The 21,994-nt window shown below is 40.7% G+C and overlaps 1 protein-coding gene across 1 annotated transcript in view; it reads right to left on the bottom strand.

Moving 5' to 3' along the window:
- Nucleotides 1-15,831, bottom strand: part of mfsd14bb (major facilitator superfamily domain containing 14Bb) — a 29,055-nt gene extending 13,224 nt beyond the window's left edge. Inside the window, exons 1-2 of the mRNA XM_020476409.2 lie at nt 15,602-15,831; nt 946-1,038 (exon numbers count right to left, since the gene is read on the bottom strand). Of these exons, the coding sequence (XP_020331998.1) occupies nt 946-1,038; nt 15,602-15,634 (126 nt within the window). The 5' untranslated portion in view covers nt 15,635-15,831. The remainder of the gene's footprint in view (nt 1-945; nt 1,039-15,601) is intronic.
- Between the last annotated feature and the right edge of the window lie 6,163 nt (nt 15,832-21,994).

Here is a 21,994-nt window from a genome sequence, read left to right as displayed (position 1 = left end):
TCCCATTGTTTTCTGCAGATCCTCTCCAGCTCTGTCAGGTTGGATGGGGAGCGTCACTACACAGCTATTTTCAGGTCACTCCAGAGATGTTCATTCGGGTTCAAGTCCGGGCTCTGGCTGGGCCACTCAAGGACATTGAGACTTGTCCAGAAGCCACTCCTGTGTTGGCTTGGCTTGGCTGTGTGCTTAGGGTCATTGCTCTGTTGGAAGGTGAACCTCTTCCCCAGTCTGAGGTCCTGAGCAGGCTTTCATCAAGGATCTCTCTGTACTTTGCTCCATTCATCTTTCCCTCGGTCCTGAGAAGTCATCAGACTAGAGAATCTTGTTTCTCATGGTCTGAAAGTCCTTTAGGTAACTTTTGGCAAACTCCAAGTGGGCTGTCATAGGGAGTGGCTTCAGTCTGGCCACTCTACCATAAAGGCCTGATTGGGGGAGTGCTGCAGAGATGGTTGTCCTTCTGGAATGTTCTCCCATCTCCACAAAGGAACTCTGGAGCTCTGTAAGAGTGACCATCGGGTTCTTGGTCATCTCCTTGACCAAGGCCCTTCTTCCCCGATTTCTCAGTTTGGCCGGGCGGCCAGCTCTAAGAGTCTTGGTGGTTCCAAACTTATTCCATTTAAGAATGATGGAGGCCACTGTGTTCTTGGGGACCTTCAATGCTGCAGAAATGTTTTGGTACCCTTCCACAGATCTGTGCCTTGACACAAACCTGTTTCGGAGCTATAGGGAAAATTCATTTGACCTCATGGCTTGGTTTTGGCTAACATGCACTGTCAACTATTGGACGTTATATAGACAGGTGTGTGCCTTTCCAAATCATGTCCAATCAATTGAATTTACCACAGGTAGAAACATCTCAAGGATGAGTAATAAAACTGTCTCCTGTGTTAAAATGACTAATAAAATATCAAACTTATAACTTGGGTGTCTGGTGTGTTTACTTACAGTCAGCATTGGTGTTGTAAGCAGCCCCCAAGCAAAGAACTCTAGAAAGATGACCACAACTGCATGGGACACCTTGGCACGGCCGGTGGTGTGCTGCAATGGGAAGATAGTGACAGAGGCTGTTTAGGACATTCCACGGTGCAAAATAGCAGTGCCTGATCTGTAATAACAACATTGAGCAAGAACTTGCCACACCCTTCCTTGTTGTTTTAAAAGTGAAAATATGTCAACGTGGGGAGATGCTACAATAGGGGGACTACTGCCGCGTTCAGGTCATGTCGGAAACTCGGGACCTCAGAATTTAAATTAATGTAAGTTAGTTACGTAGACTCTTAAAGCTTCCTATTGCTTGATTCTGATGAATATTAATGGAAGGAGTTACCTGCCGAAACTCAATTGGAAATGCAAATGGACAAATGATAAATCAATATCAAGATTGCAATTCCTTTTCCTCAATGGGTGACGAAATTCAAATTGAAATGCAAAATAAATTGCATTATCATTTCCATGATTGAGTATGCATGTCTACCAATTTGAAAAAGAAAAATGTGTGACATTTAATTCCCATGGTACTAACCAGTACAACACTGACACGTTTAAAAAACTAACGTAAATGCGTAAATGACAAATAATTTCTCATGTTTGCCATTTAATTGCATTGTTGTGATAACATGAATTGTGACAAATCTAATGAATTCTCAACTGGCAATTGACAATGCTTTTCCATACTCTGTGGTTTAAGAATGTCAAAATTTAAATGATCAAATTCAATAAATCAATCGCAATTCTTCATTTTGCAATTTAGTTTAGGTTATCGGTTTTGACTTGTGGGCGGGTTTTGGTAAGATGAGGCGGAAGAGGTTGCCTATGCTTGTTGGGAACAGTAACTTTTAGCCATAGTTGTATCGATGTGGAGTGTTTTTAGGCAACAACAGCCAGTGTCCAGCCAGTTGTCCAGGCAACAACAGCCAGTGTGAAACCCCACAGATGAAGAAAAACAGACAATGTGCGCGAGGAGTTTGCAAGAGGGGACTATAAATCTCAGTGGAGGGGACACAGGGAGCTAGTAGCTAGATAATATAGCTAATTGGCTATCAGATGTACAGTGCGGAGAAAGTTTGTGAACCCCTTATCATTTTCACATATTTCAAACCTAAAATGTTAGATTATGATCTATGTCCTAATAATAGATAAAGATAACAAATTACACAAAAACATTACACAACACTTTTTCAACATTTATTTATCCACAATTTATTGATTCAACATGCAATATCCATGTGTGAAAAAGTATGTGAACCCCTGGTTTTAAGGGGGAAATTAGAACTGGGTGTTTAAATAATTTCATGGAGGCTCGTCACCACATTAGCTCTTTGAGATACATTGGCATCGAACATGTTAAGACTCCTAAGAGGGGGGAAGATACTGATAATCTATTATTGAAGAAGAGAAATGTAATGGATTGGATTCACCATGTGTACCATGTCTCCTAGAGGTCTGAACCAAGAGTTTGATATCTGACAATTTTTTACATGAATGTCACTTTGATTGGTCTCGTCTTCCAGGTCACCTACTTGGACATTTTGTAATTATCTGGAACTACTACATGTACCCATCTCATTGTTATCAAATTATTAGAGATACACAAATAGTTTTTGCACCCAACATACGTCATGTCTGCAATGGTCATGTGAGGTGAAATGTGTATAATTTGGGATGTGAGCACCCAGTTTGTGTGTTTGTCCTGGCAAAGATCCGTTCCGGAACGAAACTTTGTCAATAAGCAGTGATTTGGGAGCTTTAACAGTGTGGGGGAATTACTGTTCTTTACTAGAATTCTTTATAAGCCCAGCACCTACAGTACCAGTCATAAGTTTGGACACACCTACTCATCCAGGGTTTTTCTTTATTTGTACTATTGTCTACATTGGTCTAATAATAGTGAAGGCATCAAAACGATGAAATAACACATATGGAATCATGTAGTAACCAACAAAAACGTGTTAAACAAATCTAAATACATTTTATATTTGAGATTCTTCAAAGTAGCCACCCTTTGCCTTGATGACAGCTTTGCACACTCTTGGCATTCTGTATTGTCATGTGTTGTTGCCTTGCTATGTTGTTGTCTTAGGGTCTCTATGTAGTGTTGTCTCTCTTATCGTAATGTGCATTTTGTCATATATTTTTAATCCCAGCCCCCGTCCCCACAGGAGGCCTTTTTCCTTTTGGTAGGCCGTCATTGTAAATAAGAACTTGTTCTTAACTGACTTGCCTAGTTAAATAAAAGGTTAAACACAAAATAAAAACATTAAATAAAAATGCTCTCAACCAGCTTCATGATGTAGTCACCTGGAATGCATTTCAATTAACAGGTGTGCCTTGTTAAGTGAATTTCTTTCCTTCTCTTAATACATTTGAGCCAATCAGTTTTGTGACAAGGCAGGGGTGGTATACAGAAGATAGCCCTATTTAAACCAAGTTCATATTATGACAAGAACAGCTCAAATAAGGAAAGAGAAACGACCATGCATCATATCTTTAAGATATAAAAGGTCAGTCAATCCGGAAATATTCAAGAACTTTGAAAGTTTCTTCAAGTGCAGTGGCAAAAACCATCAAGTGTTAAGATGAAATTGTCTCTCATGAGGACCACCACAGGAAAGGAAGACCCAGAGTTACCTCTGCTGCAGAGGATAAGTTCATTAGAGTTAACTGCACCTCAGAAATTGCAACCAAGGAAATGCATCAGAGTTCAAGTAACAGACACATCGCAACATCAGCTGTTCAGAGGAGACTGTGTGAATAAGGCCAAATTGCTGCAAAGAAAACACTACTAAAGGACACCAATAATAAGAAGATACTTGCTAGTGCCAACAAACACGACCAATGGACATTAGACTGGTGGAACTCTTTCCTTTGGTCTGATGAGTCCAAATTTAAGATGTTTGGTTCTAACCGCTGTGTCTTCTTAGTAAGACGCAGAGTAGGTGAAAGGATGATCTCCGCATGTGTGGTTCCCACCGTGAAGCATGGAGGTTGTGTTATGGTGTGGGGGTGCTTCGCTTGTGACACTGTCAGAAACGTATTTAGAATATAAGGCACAATTAACCAGCATGGCTACCACAGCATTCTGCAGCAGTATGCCATCATTGAGCTTAGTGAGACTATCTGTTTTTCAACAGGACTGTTACGGATACAGTTATCCTGTGTGTGTGTATCCTGTGTGTTTCTTTTCTCTCCTTCTCCCCTCACAGGTGAAAATCATCACTCCCCAATCAGTCAACAATCAATCATCAATCAGAAGACACACCTCCTCCTATTTCCTACCCTATCACAGTTCCTTCCCCATGGTTTAAAAACCCCATCATTTGTTTGCTCTAGAGCTCAATCTCTCTGTAAATGCCATGTATGTAGATCTCTGTGTTTCACTCTCTCTTTGTCTTAAACCTCTCTTTTGTTTGAGCACCTCCATAGCACTTTGTCATCACCTGTGAGTATTGTTTTGGTTATGGTGTTTGTTTGTTGCTGGTGGGAAAAGGGGGAAACCAAGACAAGTCGCCCATGGGCATACACTACCCGTAGGTGAACTTTGTTAAATACACTAGTTAGAACTGGGCGGACCACCCACTGTATTTTTGGTTAGTTAGTTAGCTGTTGTTAAAGTAGGCTAGTCTAGCTTAGGGGTGTTTTTGTATATTTATTGTTTCTTTCCTTGGGTCCAGCTCAGCCCCTTTTCCTGCTCCCCCCCATTACCGTGTGTTTATAAATAAACTTTGAGTTTGACGGTAGATTTCAGTTGTCCTGGTTATTTCGTTCACACTTACTTTGTCACAATTATAATTTACATGAGTTATGTTACGGGTCTCATTACCATCCCCCCTAGACTGTCGGGCCAAAAGGGATTCGTAACAAGGACAATGACCCAACACACCTCCAGGCTGCGTAAGGGCTATTTGACCAAGAAGGAGAGTGGTTGAGTGCTGCAACAGACGACCTGGCCTCCACAATCACCCGACCTAAACCCAATTGAGATGGTTTGGATGAGTTGAACCGCAGAGTGAAGGAAAAGCAGTCAAAAAGTGCTCAGCATATGTGGAAACTCCTTCAAGACTGTTGGAAAAGCATTCCAGGTGAAGCTGGTTGAGAGAAAGCCAAGAGTGTGCAAAGCTGTCAAGGCAAAGTATCTCAAATATAAAGTATATTTAGATTTGTTAAATACTTTTTTTGGTAACTATATGATTCCATCGGTGTTATTTCATAGTTTTGATGTCTTCACTATGATTCTACAATGTAAAGAAAAATCCTTGAATGAGTAGAGGTGAGTCCAGATATTTGACAGTACATATTTTTTTATCATGGTGAACAAGAAACCAGTCTCATTCCCGCCTCTGAGTGGACTAATTCACCATGGAGGCTGTGGGGATGACAGTCCATCACAAGACATATGCTACTGAAATGGTATATGTTAATATTAAGTAAGAACACAGGTGCAAAACTTATAAAAATAGAGAGACTTTTGAATAATTAAAGTAAACAATAAATAAACCTTTCCATTTCGGAAATTGCGTTCATTAAATGAAAGCGATTATTTTTAACTTTGCTGTAATAAGGGCTTAAGGAGAAGTTTCTGTATTCGTATGTTTAACACTTGTATCTTTTATCAATGTTTATGATGAGTATTTCTGTTATTTGATGTGGCTCTCTGCACTTTCACCAGATGTTTGTTTGAGACAATGCATTTTTTCTTTTACCCCCTTTTTCTCCCCAATTTTGTAGTATCCAATTATTAGTAGTTACTATCTTGTCTCATCGCTACAACTCCCGTATGGGCTCGGGAAAGACGAAGGCCTAAAGTCATGTGTCCTCCGAAACACAACCCAACCAAGCCGCACTGCTTCTTAACACAGCGCGCATCCAACCCGGAAGCCAGCCGCACCAATGTGTCGGAGGAAACACCTGGCGACCTTGGTTAGCACGGACTGCGCCCAGCCCGCCACAGGAGTTGCTGGTGCGCGATGAGACAAGGATATCCCTACCGGCCAAACCATCCCTAACCCGGACGACGCTAGGCCAATTGTGCATCGCCCCACAGACCTTCCAGTCGCGGCTGGCTGCGTCAGAGCCTGGGCGCGAACCCAGTCTCTGGTGGCACAGCTAGCGCTGCGATGCAGTGCCCTAGACCACGGTTGGTGTGCTTTCGCTGTAAAGCCTATTTGAAATGGGACACTGTGGCTGGATTTACAAGAAGTTTATCTTTAAAATGGTGTAAAATACTTGTATGTTTGAGGAATTTTAATTATGGGATTCTGTTTTGAATTTGGCGCCCTGCAATTTCACTGGCTGTTGTTGAGGTGGGACGCTAGCATCCCACTTGTACCAGAGAGGTTAAAACACATAGGATGTCGATATGGAAAAATACAATTGAAAATTTTTATGAATCTATTTGTGGAAAGAACAGACTACTCTTGGGCAACTAATATTTTTTTTTAGTTGGGGACAGCCCTAAATAAAAGTTTAAAACATAGGTGCACAGGTCGAGAGAAATTTGAGTAATCAAGGTGACAGGCACTAACACACTCAACATCACCTTCACACTCTTGCCTGCATCTAGCTGATGTAGGGTGTAATCATTAGGCCAACAGTTACAAACAAGTTCAGGTATGTTTACCCTTGTTTCATTCCGCTTGCTTCCGTTTAAGAAACGTTTTTCAACAGAGTCGGTAGAATTAATAAACCCCTGATCACACGCAAACACAGTTCACTTTCATAGTAGCTACAAACAGGTATGGCCCCTTTGATCGTTGTATAATTCCTTCTCGCATCTACGCGCTCTCCTCCTACTCATCTTTTCCCTTCGCTTGTGGACATCAGCTGTGTGTAACCAGGTGAAGAAAAGTTATCAAGTCAAATCTTAATGTTATAACCACTATACACTGCCTACATCGTTGTCACCATGTTAGTTAACATCTTAGTGAACATATCTACTAGAACTAACGTGTTAGTAAACCCGCTACAATCATGCAGTACAGTGTAGTCAAGCAAGCATTTTAGCAGTTACACTGGCGGGCCCCGGTGGAATACATTTATAAAACCTTGACTTGGAAGAGTTCTAGTGTTGGAGAGCCATAGCCAGCTAGCTAACATAAGATCCCAGTCTGCTTGAGTATGCTAAACTAGCTAACAGTCTTCGCGAGCTAAGTGAAAAAAATATTAAATATAGCTCTCTCTCTCGCTTCTTTCATTTTTGAACAAATTAATTTGGGAGATTCACAATATATATCTTGATGGTTTTTATGTTCTTTAAATAAGTGTTGTTCTACAATTAAAGGTCAAATACACTGCATTTCAAACAGTCAGCAATAATCCAATGAATTCAGGGCTTGTGAAGTTATAACTAGGCTAAATATAAGCCTTCCACAACCATAAGACCCACTAATAATTTAATTATTTTCTTAAAATAGTTTAACCTGCTTTTTTGTGGCAAATTTTTTTTTAAATCACTGATCTGGCTTTCAAGTCTATCCACGAAAATTCAATTATTTTGTTAATGTAACTACAACCATGCATAATGCACATTCACTAAAAATGACACACTTCTTGTAACATGCATTAGGCTATTAAAAATGAACACAGGTCTCATCAAAAATCTGTCAAAACCACCTGCTAGTGATTAGCCAGCTAATCTTTATATTTCAAGTTCAGCCTATTTGGATCTATTAGCTAGCTAACAAGGTTGAACAGTTGAATTGTTAAACACACCCTTCTGTGTGTCTCCAACTGCTTGAAAAGCATGTTAGCCTTTCCACTTCGTTCAGATGTTGAAATCAAGTGGCCTTGCAAATTATGACTTGACTTAATAAGCTAAGTTGATTGTCGCAAGAGAAAATAATTTGCACTTAACATCGCCAGAATTTTCCATCAATGGATTTCGATTGAACTTGTTTGACTGCTATGATTAAGCAATAAGGCACAAACAAGCCGACTGGATAGAGCCGTTAGCCATGGTACTGTATATTGGCCATATACCGCAGGGTGCCTTATTGCTATTATAAACTGGTTACCAACGTAAAAATAATTGTGTCATTCCCATGGTATATGGTCTGATATGCCAACCAAACAGCATTCAGGGCTCGAACCCGGTTTATAATTATAAGTAAATCCCTTTTGCGCATGAGCATAAATATAGATAAATCTGACAGGGGAGTTTGAGTAATAAAAGATGGACAGAGGATCTATCTCTGAGCAAGAAACACTTTGATGAACTACATTTTTTTAAATGTTAGGCTAATTTCTGGCCATTGTGCCATTATTATGTGCCAGCTATTAAGACTACAAACACTTATAAATGGCCCATTTGCGAGACTGACTTGTCATTTCAATAGGCATAGGCTACAAACTAAAATCTGGGTTTACGATTGTACTTAAACTTTGCCATGGTTTGCTTAGATAGATGCAAGTAGCCTATAGCCCCTGATTGGCCTACATCTTCACTCTATAGTAGCCTAACGTAGGCAAGATGTCATCTGAACGATTTAGCAGCTTGCTTAGTTCAAAGTTACAGACTAATTTATTTGAACATGAATAGTTTGGCGATTTCGAGATAAGAAGTGCTTGTGTTTCCCAATAGCCTGCTGGAATAGGCTACTGAGAATGGGGTCATAATTTCAATCACTGAATTAAATATTAATAACATGTTTATGAACGGAATATGCTTGTCAACAGCCAGTGTTTAATAATAATAATAATAATAATACTATTTTTTTAACCTGTGGCCTAAATCTGACTGACTGTCTGTTACCATCAATCTAATGCATTCTAACCACTGACTGGCAATTGCGATACAGCTTTGATAACTTCCAATTTGATTAACTAAATGTGGCCATTAATAATTGCATAACACAAGGCTACAACTAGAATACACTGAAGTTATAGGCTATTTATTCAATCTGTTTGTCAGCTCCAGGTAGGCTACTTGATGGCCAACAGATGAAAATATATTAATTGAGGACTTTTCCCCATAACAGAAGCAAGCGAGGGAGTTCCATAACTTCCATTTCAAGTTTCCACTTGCGCATAATGACAAGTTAAATAGTCTACCTACAACTGGTAAAAAGTTGCCGAGCATGTGTGCTGCTTTGTCTCCGCTCACTCACATGACTCAGCCAATAGTGGACTAAGCTGCATGCTCTCTCAACACACACACACACACACGGCAGCCGGAGTGAAACTTAGATGTAGCTCAAAAACCTGCAACCAATACATTTTGAACGTATCCCAATTTGGCAGGAAAAACGTGAACATGGCAACCCTGGTGAAAGAGGAAGATGTGAACTCTCAACTTTGGTGTGAGAGGCAGGGGAAGAGGCTTAGAGTGTGGGCTTATTTTGGACCTAAGCTTGACGCATGCCTTCCCGCATTTGAGACAACGACTCCCATTGTTAGGGCGGAGATGTGCCTTTCGTCATTATATACAGATCTCTGATGTAAATGAGAAGGTGCACACAGCACAGGAGTTTTATTTTATCTTAATTTAACTAGGCAAGTCAGTTAAGGACAAATTCTTATTTTCAATGACAGCCTAGGAACAGTGGGTTAACTGCCTTGTTCAGGAGCAAAACAACAGATTTTTACTTTGTCAGCTCGGGGAGTCGATCTTGCAACCTTTCGGGTTACTTGTCCAACGCTCTAACCACTAGACTACCTGCCGCCCCAGTGAGTGAAGGAGACGAGACCAAAAATACAACATTAGAGCAAGTGGACGTAAGCGCTCATAAAAAAGAAAAACAAAACCTACAGACATTTGTAATATCGCTCAAAAACTAATTTGAATTAAATCAAATTAATCCGATATACAGTATCGCCCAGCCCGAATGGAAGTGGATGAGAACAACGAGCCTCCTAGGTTTTTTATTGAAGTCAATGTACCCAGAGGAGGATGGAAACTATCTGTCCTCTGGCTACAACATGGTGTTACCCTACAGAGTGCTGTTAAGGTTACTGTAGACCTTCATTGCAAAACAGTGTGTTTTAATAAATTATTTGGTGACGTGAATATATTTAGCATCGTTATCTAAAAATGTTTCATTATTTTTATGAAATTCACTGAGGAAGGTCCTCCCCTGGTCTATTCACAATATCCCATAATGACGAAGCAAAAACACATTGAGAAATGTTAGCAAATTTATTGCAAATAAAAACATTTACATAAGTATTCAGACCCTTTACTCAGTACTTTGTTGAAGCACCTTTGGCAGCGATTACAGCATCAATTCTTTGTCAGTAAGGCACTACAAGCTTGGCACATCTGTATTTGGGGAGTTTCTTCCATTCTTCTCTGCAGACTCTCAAGTTGGATGGAGAGCGTCGCTGCACAGCTATTTTCAGGTCACTCCAGAGATGTTGGATCGGGTTCAAGTCCGGGCTCTGTCTGGGCCATTCATGCGTTGTCTTGGCTGTGTGTTTAGGGTCATTGTCCTGTTGGAAGGTGAACCTTCAACCCAGTATGAGGTCCTGAGCAGGTTTTCATCAAGGATCTCTCTGTACTTTGCACCGTTCATCTTTTCTTCGATCCTGACTCGTCTCCCAGTCTCTGCTGCTGAAAAACATCCCCACAGCATGATGCTGCCACCACGCTTTACCGTAGGTATGGTGCCAGGTTTCCTTCAGACGAGGAATTCTGGAGCTCTGTTAGTCACCATCGGGTTTCTTGGCCACTTGCCTGACCAAGGCCCTTCTCCCCCTGATTGCTCAGTTTGGCCGGGTGGCCAGCTCTAGGAAGAGTCTTGGTGGTTCCAAACTTCTTCCATTTAAGAATGATGGAGGCCACTGTGTTCTTGGGAACCTTCAATGCTGCAGACATTTTTTGGTACCCTTCCCCAGATCTGTGCTTTGACACAATCCTGTCTCTGAGCAACTGTGGGACCATATCCAATCAATTGAATTTACCCCAGGTGGACTCCAATCAAGTTGTGGAAACATCAAGGATGATCAATGGAAACAGGTTGCACCTGAGCACAATTTCAAGGCTCATAGCAAAAGGTCTGAATACTTATGTAAATAAGGTATTTCTGTTTAGTTTTTTTTTATACTGCTGTACATTTGCAAAAATGTATAAAAACCAGTTTTTGCTTTTTCATTATGGGGTATTGTGAGTAGATTTAATAGGGGAAATTTGTATTTAAGCAATTTTAAAATAAGGCATAACATGTGTAAAAGGAGAAGGGGTCTGAATACTTTCCGAATGCACAACTCCAGTGTATATTTGGCCTTGTTTTCGGTTATTGTCCTGCTAAAAGGTGAATTCATCTCCCAGTGTCTGGTGGAAAGCAGACTCCACAAAGTTTTCCTCTAGGATTTTGCCTGTGCTTAGCTCTATTCCCATTCTTTTTTATCTTGAAAAACTCCACAGTTCTTATCGATTACAACCATACCCATAACATGCTGCAGCCACCACAATGCTTGAAAATATCTGGAGTGGTAGTCAGTAATGTACTGTATTGGATTTACCCCAAAAGTAACACTTTGAATTCAGAACAAAAAGTTAAATTGCTTTGCCACATTTTTTGCTGTATTAATTTAGAGCCATTTAGCTGCAAACAGGATGCATGTTTTGGCATATTTTTATTCCGTACAGGCTTCCTTCTTTTCACCTAACTGTCAGTTAGGTTAGTGTCCCGGGAAATACAGCAAAAATTAGAAGTGCCCATTTAAAGTGTTTAAAACCAAGATACGGTCACTATGACAGGGATCTCCCAAAATTACATTGTCGGTGCGACACATTGCCGGCTACACCACTATGTTAAGATTTCACAGCAAGTGAAACTGATATTTAGTAATGATAGAGTAACTTTGATCGACAATTGTGAAACAGGCGGTTCATAAATTCCAAGTGTTATCATGTTCCTCAATTAATTCAGCGAAATTAAGCAGTAGGCCTAGGCTATCTCCACAGAGTGTGCTCACGATGCACAGAAGGCACCCAGAGTAGGCTATAGCGTTTTTGAATCATACAAACTTTGTAACGACAGTCAAACAAACGTCAAATTACCAACGTTGCTAAGCTTGCTAGATAACCTCCCAACCTCCCAAAGAATATCCCCTATTTGGCTAAATAGGCTAAACAGATCAGCTCATGAATAAAACAGGGAGATGATGAGAGGAAATAGTTTAAATATCAAGGTATCTTAACAAGAACTCTATAAACAAACTATCCATACCTACTCTCATTCAGTCTGTTGATCACACATTCTCTCCCGAAGCTCTCATATGGGCCGCAACAGGAGACAGCGGGGTAAATGTTATAACGGTATTTTGACATGACTAAGTGAGACGTGCTTTGATAATGCAACCTATGGCTTACAAAATAAAGTTATCAATTTTCATGCGATTCTGGGTTTCAAAATCAAATCAAACTTTATTTGCCACATTCGCCGAATACAACAAGTGTAGACTTTACCGTGAAATGCTTTACTTACAAGCCCTTAACCAACAGTGCAGAACAAGAAAATATTTACCAAGTAGGCTAAAATAAAAAGTTATAATAAAAAGTAACACATATACAGGGGGCACCGGTACCGAGTCAGTGTGCGGGGGTACAGGCTAGTTGAGGTAATCTGTATATGTAGGTGGGGGCGAAGTGACTATGCACAGGTAACAAACAAACAGCGAGTAGCAGCAGTATACAAAAAGAGGGGGGGGTCAATATAAATTGTCCGGTGGCAGTTTTATGAACTATTCAGCAGTCTAATGGCTTGGGGATAGAAGCTGTTGAGGAACCTTTTGGTCCTAGACTTGGCGCTCTAGTACAGCTTGCCGGGCGGTAGCAGAGAAAACAGTATAACTTGGGTGACTGGAGTCTGACAATTTTATGGGCTTTTCTCTGACACCGCCTATTATATAGTAGGTCCTGGATGGCAGGAAGCTTGGCCCCAGTGATGTAACTGGGCCGTTCGCACTACCCTTGCAGCGCCTTATGGTCAGATGCCGGACAGTTACCAAACCAGGAAGTGATGCAATCGGTCAAGATGCTCTCAATGGTGCAGCTGTAGAACCTATTGAGGCTCTGGGGACCCATGCCAAATCTTTTCTCAATCTTCTGAAGGGGAAAAGGTGTTGTCGTGCCCTCTTCACAACTGTCTTGGTATGTTTGGACCATGATAGTTCGCTGGTGATGTGGACACCAAGGAACTTGAAACTCTCGACCCGCTGCACTACAGCCCCGTCAATGTTAATGGGGGCCTGTTCGGCACGCCTTTTCCTGTAGTCCACGATCAGCTCCTTTGTCTTGCTCACATTGAGGGAGAGGTTGTTGTCCTGGCACCACACTGCCAGTTCTCTGACCTCCTCCCTATGGGCAGTCTCATCGCTGTCGGTGATCCGGGTTGTGTCGTCAGCAAACGTAATGATGGTGTTGGAGTAGTGTTAGGCCACGCAGTCATGGGTGAACAGGGAATACAGGAGGGGACAAAGTACACACCCCTGAGGGGACCCAGTGTTAAGGATCAGCGTGGCAGATGTGTTTTTGCCTACTCTTTCACCGGGATTCAGTGGGAAAATAGCCTAGGCTTTATATAAGGCTATATAAGGCTAATACATGAGTCAATAGATAAATAATACACTTGATTTACATTATGCTAAATGTTTCTGATCAGTAGATAGATGAGTAAACAAATAAATGAGCTACCACTTCCACTTGTCTAGCCAGAGATGAATTAACCAAAGGCTTTTGGTCAGGAGTAGGGCAGGCTACTACACGAGTGAAGACCAAGTAGACTTGTATAATGTGCTAGCAAACGATTCTGCTCTACTAATATATGAGCAAACATTAGCGCTCAACTCAATTTAGCTAACATTTCCCCAGTCTGTTACCAAATATTCAAACGGAGATTTAGTGAAAACAAAAAAATGACTTGGATTGATTTATCTATACATGTCCCCCACGCTTGTCTGAAAGCAATGCAATGGTGCTGTCCCAATCAAAATGGTGCTGAAATTATAATCTAGGTGACCACACACACACACACACGACTATTGCTTTAAATTAGTTAACGGTTGGATATGACTTTGGGAGTTTCAGTATAAGCAAGAATTTGATACATATCTTCAATTGCATTAGTCTACTTTATTCTAACACACAATCAAAATAGCCTGCTGTCTTCTAGAAATCTAGCTTTTTTCAGGTTAATTTCTGTGATGTCGGACTGGGTCTCTGGCTTCAACTCACCGGGCATGGGTCGGACCACGATCTAATTTTCAGTTCTGATGAGAACTCTAAACTGCATTCGGTTCTCGTGTGCAGTCCGGCAGTGTCAATTATGCGTGCGCTTTGAAATTATTGCATCTTCGTGTGAAGGAAATACGCTAGTCTAAAGGCTTCGATGCAACAACCTGTTTGGATAATGTGCCATTTTACTTTTGGCCAATCTGCTGCTGCGCATGTTGTGTATTTTTTGGAATTGCATTAGTGCGACATTGGGGGACAATTTAGTAATTTCCCAGGTCTTGTCATTACATTTTTCCAGGAAATGTGAAGAGTGGTCCCGGGATCCCGGTGTTAATCACTATTGTGGAGTAACTAGTGTTGTTGAGCCATCCTCAGTTTTCTCCCATCACAGCCATTAAACTCTAACTGTTTTAAAGTCACCATTGGCTTCATGTCCTCTCCATGGAAACTGCGTTAGGAAGGATGCCTGTATCTTTGTAGTGACTGGTTGTATTGATATTGACACACCATCCAATGTGTAATTATTAACTTTACCATGCCCAAAGGGATATTCAATGTAATTTTTTATTAATTTGTAACATTTTCGAAAAAGATCATCTCACTTTGACATTATGGGGTATTATGTGTAGGCCAGTGCCCCAAAACATCTTGATTGTATCAATTAAAAATGCCCTATGCAGAAATCGCGTCGCCATTTCCTGGTTGCTAAAGTTCGAATAGTTTGCCTATTTATTTGTTTATGTGACAAAACAAGCAACTATAGTGTAGAATATCATTGTAACACCTAAACACCTGTGAAATATATTTTCCATAACCAAAAATGTTGTATTTTCAGCTGTCCTATCAGTCAAAAAAAAATGATAAAGCCAAGTAATGGGATTTGCTAGTTCGCTAACGTTACATGCATAGCTCCAGACCAAACATTTTGCTTTACTACAATGTTATGTTGGATAAAGACATTTTAGGGCACCCAGCTGTATGTTATTGTGGTAGATATAGCCACTTACTGTCATGTGTACCCTGTTCATATGACCCCGACCCTCGCCTAGCTAATCATATCAGATTGGAATTCAAGAGCACGGACAGCAAACTTTATTGCTAACGAGTTCGCAAAATGTAGCGACAAAGTTATCTAACGTGTATGTATCGAATCATGTGAAAATACGTAGTTATATGGACACAAAAACCTCGTGAAAAACGATTGTCAAAATGGCAGAGATATCAACTAGCGAAAACAGAAGAGATAGCTTTCTAGCTAACGTTAGCTAACGTACTAGCTAGTAGCTAGTTAATAACATGCTAACTTCGGCTATAAATAACGTTATTGACACTTCCGGCATAGCCATACCTAACGCGTTACTAGCTAACTACAGTAGCTAGCTAAATATTTTTGAAGGATGTCCAAACGTGGGTAACGTTAATTTAACTTACAGGGGTCCCATCTCTCATGTTTCGAACCAACATGTCGTCTTTGGTCTCAGTCGGTATTTTCTCCTGGGTCAATTCACATCTTGCTGTAACGATATTTACATAAAGTCCATGCTGTGTAATATTCTTAGATACATCCGTCTCTTCCAGTTTGTCTTAATGATTATGACTATTACCCGGACTGAGTAAACTGTTGTGAGTTTTTCTGTCAGATTCTGAATTTACGTCATGACGTTCTTCTTCTTTGGTATTATGTGGCGTTCGCACATTTTGTTTGCGCATGAGGTCACCTACTGTGCGGTCGTGTGTGGTCGATCACGTTACATTTTGTGATACAATAATAAAAAAGGGGGAAAAGGAAGAAAAATAATACACTACCAACTAACCCTACACCTACTGTATATACCAATACTACAAAAAAACAAGGTATCACCCCATTTCACTACCTTGACCTTAACTAGTTCTACACCAGGCCTACTGCCTGGGAGGACAGGCCTCTTTCGTTCAACACACCTTGTAACCCTTCGCAGTAAAACCCCATACACCTAAGTACTTCTCTGCAGCTGCCACTAAAACATCTATTTTCTCTGATTTTACATTCAATTTCTGCAGTACAGTTGGCAATGAATGCTAAGAAGCCACACATTCCTATCACTCTGTATTGGCTTAGGGCTACTACTCACCCTTGATCCATCATCCTCTACTCTCTTCACTTTCTCAGCATACGACACCTTCTGTTCTACTCTGACCCTGACAACCTCAACCTGACTCTCTCGCACCAGGCACTTCTGATCCCCAGCAACATGGACACTACCACAATTGACACTGTTTTTCCCACCAATACTACACATTCCTTTGTCCCATGCCCTACTGCACACTTATCACATCTCAGAATCTCTCTCCTACACACTGATGCAACATGACCATAAGCTTGGCATCTGAAACACCTTAGTGGGTTCAGCACAAAAGCTTAGGGAGTGGGATGTCTCGCTTCCTCTTCCGTCCCTGATTTGGCTGTGTGAAGAAGATTCCATCAGCTAGCACAGCTACAAAGTAAACATTGGATATACCGTAAAAATTTATGAAAACAAAAATGAACTTTTTAGGTTATTAGGTTAGCAGTGTAGTTAAGGTTTTAAAAATATAAATTGTAGAAAAAGGTGAGGTTTATGACAGTGGCTGTGTTATCTAGTGACGACCTTGAGAAGCAGGCAAGAATAACTAAGCACGTCTGGGTCAAAGATTTTTGGAATCCTTCAAAATAACGGACACACGTTTGAGTGGTAAGGCGAAAGTAGCCGACGGTAGACAGAAGTCAACGAGTAAAGTGGAGGGAGGTACATCTGCCCGATAGCAAGTCAGACAACTTCTGCTGTTTCTAGGACAGACGAAAATGGCACACATTGGCATTTGTCTTTGTTATTGCCGATGAAGTTGAGGGTATCGAAAATTCACCTTTCCTACACAAAGCAGAACATTATCAACATGTTCCAAGGAATTAATATCCTGATGATAAGGAAATTATATACCAGTCCAAGCTCTTTCTAACATTCACGAGACTTGTTTTGTATTTTTGTGATGGTTTCTCAAAATATAACCTGGTAGTTAGTACATAGGCTACTAGAACGAGAACATATAGGTGTTTTGCAGCCTATGGGCTATGCTCTGTTGTTTGCCATTACTTCATGCCCTTGTACCTTCCTCATTATTATTTGTGATTGTGCAACATGGAATTGTAATAGATGTGATTAAATGCAGTCCACAAAGATTCTTACTGTATGGTAATTGATTGCATGTCAGCATCACTACAGCCTGCAGTGTATTTCTTTAATTCTCAACTGTTTTTTGATTCAATCACATGAAGGACAAAACACTCACTGTGCAGAAAAGTATTAGACAATACATGTACATCAGTTCACATAAGATACTGGGTAAACAATATTTCAAGCAATATGCTAAGCAGTCAAAAACGCTTGGTATTGACTCCACAACTGGTGTCTGGGGTACTTGCTTATTAAGGGACAGTTCCCCAGACACAGATTAATTCTCCAAAATTGCAAGTGTAGAAATCCACTACAATAACACATGTAGCCTACAATATGTATTACATTTTATTCACATAAAATAAACGATCAACAAATTTGAATTTGTTTGGGGAACAATATTATAGACAAGACAAAGTGTAGGCTATAACATGGGACAAAACATTACAGTAACATCTAGATAAATACATTAGCTATGTTGTTGCAAACTGGATATTGTATTAATTTATGTTAGAAATTTGCAGCATATGTAGGCCAATGTAATTAGATTGTAAGGATAAATATGTATTTAAGCTCTAAATAGTCATAGACCCAAAACACTAAACATGCAGTGATAATAACCAATGATAGGTGGTGAAATCAATTAGCTTGTAGTGCCTTTTGCGTTTAAAAAAACAAACATAAAAAGGTTGTCTCCCACAATGCTTTGGTTCCGACTTCAAGTTGCAGTTGGTGTGGAAGCAACTGCAGAAATGTCCAGTCAACTGCTGTCGAAAGTTCATGACCTTTGATCACATGCTTGTTATAAAGGTCATACGGGCAACATTGGCTGCAGTCCAAACTCAAAGTGGACAGCCCTCGGCCCTAAACCCTCAGCTCTTGAATGACGTTTTACATCGTCACATCCAAGTGTACCTTAAATGTCTCTTGCCCATGCGAGGGAGAGTGGTGATCGGAGAGGCAGCATTCTTGGTAGAAATCTTGAAGTTGAGCTAAAAACAACCAACCTAAAGCTATTAATGTACTTAGCAAGCTAATGTAGCTAGCTAGCACTCCTGTCAGGAAACTAGCTACAGTTACCCATAGCTGGCTAGCTAGTTTTACAGTTTGGTCATTTATTCCAATACATTTCAGAATTCCCAAAAATATGTTCATGAAGCTAGCTACATTTTACAGGCTACGAGACCAAGCCACTTTGCCAATGCTAAAATCAATGTTATCTACTTGTAAATATATATATTTTAGCACGCTAGCATCATAATTTTGTCTGACATGCCGAAAATGCAGCCGTGTTGATTAAATTTCACACTTCGCAGTCACCAGAGCTTGACAAGTGACTACAATTGGCATTGAATTGTGGGTCATATCAACCCCACAAGAGATCAAAGTTCTTAACTCGCTCACTCGAACTAAATCGAGGGAACGAGAGGGCAACATTTGTGAATTGGACCTCCACTTAAGATGGCAATCAAACTGCATCCGGTTTCAACAGGGATTCCCCCGAGGGAATGTAGCCGCAAGTCAGACAATTTTTATACCCATAATGCAACACACATTGAAAGGCAGTGATCAACATTGGTCAACAATCTGCTCAAATGTGCCCACTCTTTTCAAGCCATTTCACCCGGTGGGTGGTGCTATACGTCAATGATTCCCAACCAGGGGTACTAGGACCCCTGTGGGTACTTGGCCTATCCACAGGAGGTACTTGAGAAGACTCATGAGACCACAGGCCTACTAGTACAATGTACATGAGGGGGTACTTCAGGGGTACTCCTGGCAGAGAAAAATTATTTGCCCATGTGTACGTGTGTAGGCTACCTGCCCCTCCCCCTTCCTCTGAAGCGTGCATAGTTCACTATAGCTACTGACATTACAGGCATGATTCAGAAATTAGGGAATTAGAGAACAATGGATTAACTTTTTCAATGCTAGTTATCATGTTTCATATTGCATTTATTAACTACAAAAATATAATACGTGTTTTAATTTGAATTCTGGTTCCACTCTGCACACACAAGCTTGTTAGCTAGCTAGCTTGTTAGCTAACTTTAGTCTAGCTCTTGAAAACTCAAGGCATTATGTGTAATGTAATGGAACTGAGAGTTATGCTCAAGGTCAGTTAAGCCAACTCTCTTATGTTCAAAGACATTCATAGAAGCCTCTCCTCCGTAGTTACAATTCTGTGGGCTTAATTCAGATAATGCATGTCATAAAAACAAGATGACCAGAACTTCATGCTCAGCACTCTCCTCACCCGCAAAAATGCAGTCACATGTAGCATCCTACACTACGCTTGTCTTTCCGATGTATGTACATAGCTTTCCCGCTCCATAGCAAGCCGCTCTATTCATTGGTGAAGTAATTTAATGTCGAGTTAAATGTTTAAAAAGGAATGATATAAACAGTAATATTTGTATGGTTCAAACTGGTTTAGAACTTAATTTTTCTAGTCGAAACAGTGGAACGTAACAAAAAATATATGGTTCTGTTCATAACTAAACAACTGGAAAATAACCTCTGATATACAGTGTATTCGGAAAGTATTCAGACCTAGTATTCAGACCTTACGTACAGCCTTAATCCAAAATTAATTAAATATTTAAATATCAATCTACACAAAATGCCCCATAATGGCAAAGTGAAAACAGTTTTTTTTTTATGTTTGCAAATGTAATTATATATATATATATATATATATATATAAACATGAATACCTTATTTACGTAAGTATTCAGACCCTTTGCTATCAGACTCGAAAATTGAGCTTGCATGCATCCTGTTTCCATTGATCATCCTTGAGATGTTCCTACAACTTTATTGGAGTTCACCTGTGGTAAATTCAATTGATTGGATATGATTTGGAAAGGCACACACCTGTCTTTATAAGGTCCCACAGTTGACATTGCATGTCAGAGCAAAACCCAAGCTATGAGGTCAAAGGATTTGTCAGTAGAGCTCAGAGACAGGATTGTGTTGAGGCACAGATCTGAGGAAGGGTACCAAAAACTGTCTGCAGCATTGAAGGTTCCCAAGACCACAGTGGCCTCCATCATTCTTAAATGGAAGAAGTTTGGAACCACCAAGACTATTCCTAGATCTGGCCACCCGGCCAAACTGAACAATTGGGGGAGAAGGGCCGCAGAGTTCCTGTGGAGATGGGATAACCTTCCAGAAGGACAACCATCTCTGCTGCACTCCACCAATCAGGCCTTTATGGTAGAGTGGACAGGTGGAAGCTACTCCTCAGTAAAAGGCATATGACAGCCTGCCAAAAGTTTGCCAAAAGGCACAGAAAGACTCTCAGACAATGAGAAACAAGATTCTCTGGTCTGATGAAACCAATATTGAACTATTTTGTCTGAATGCCAAGCCATCATCACATCTTGAGGAAACCTGGCACCATCCATTTTTTTTGTGGCAGTTACTGGAAGACTAGTCAGGATTGAGGGAAAGATGAATGGAGCATAGTACAGAGAGATCTTTGATGAAAACCTGCTCCAGAGCACTCATGACTTCAGACTGGGGCAAACGTTCACCTTCCAACAGACAACGACCCTAAGCACACAGCCAAGGCGATTGCAGGACTGGCTTTTCGGGACAAGTCTCTGAATGTCCTTGAGTGTCCCAGCCAGTGTCCAGACTTGAACCCAATCGAACATCTCTGGAGAGACCTAAAAATAGCTGTGCAGTGATGCTCCCCATCCAACCTGACAGAGGGTCTGCAGAGAAAAATTGGAGAAAATCCCCAAATACTGGTTTCCGAAGCTTGTAGCATCATACCCAAGATGACTTGAGGCTGTAATCACTGCCAAAGGTGTGTCATGACTGTCCTGGTGTGATCCAAATGGTCAGATCAGGTCTGCAATGAATAAACTTCCACCAGACCCCCTCTCACCCACAGAGGGGAGGAGGGAACTGGTGTGGGGGTTTTGACACCTCACACCCTATTGTAAATTAAGGTTGAAGAAGACTCACTCCCTCCCTCTTCAAATGCACATAGGAATGTGCTTTTGTTTCACAGAAGTCTTCTCACTAAAGTGAATAGTGGAACAATATTTCTAACATAAGAACGTGGAGAGTTTTCAGATACAAGCTATAGAAATCTAATGTCATATTGGGTTTTATTTTGTGATGTCATTAAAAGGGTTGTGGGGGAAATACTGTAACTTGAAAAGTGTTTACACTTCAGGCATGAAGTCTCCCGTCTTAACGTTGTATATGAAATATGAACAATTATGAAAGTATTTTTGTTAGGATAGAAATGTGATTTTAGGAGGTATAAGATAATCTATCTCCTATAAACTGTGCACGGTAAGTAGCCACGCCCCGAGTGAGGTCAGAGAGCGTGTCAGACTGATGGAACCGTCCCCTTCGGCCAGAGTGCATAAAAGGATTTCCAACAGAGATAAACATTAGACCAGGAAACGTGAGGTGGGAGCTACACGTTTGAAATGGTTGGAACTTTGAACCTCAACACGAGGTGGAGAAAATACCTCACCTCCCAGACTAAAACAGAAAGACGGAGAGGTTCAGCTCATGTCCAAAGTGGTCTGAATCCTGAATATCAACACGAGGAGGAAGACGCCAGAAGTTCACCTCTTAGACAATCATTGGTACAGCTGATTAGCTG

The sequence above is a fragment of the Oncorhynchus kisutch genome, linkage group LG3 (assembly GCF_002021735.2).
Source record: "Oncorhynchus kisutch isolate 150728-3 linkage group LG3, Okis_V2, whole genome shotgun sequence".
Classification (NCBI taxonomy): domain Eukaryota; kingdom Metazoa; phylum Chordata; class Actinopteri; order Salmoniformes; family Salmonidae; genus Oncorhynchus; species Oncorhynchus kisutch.
This window is presented reverse-complemented; position numbering and strand designations above follow the sequence as displayed.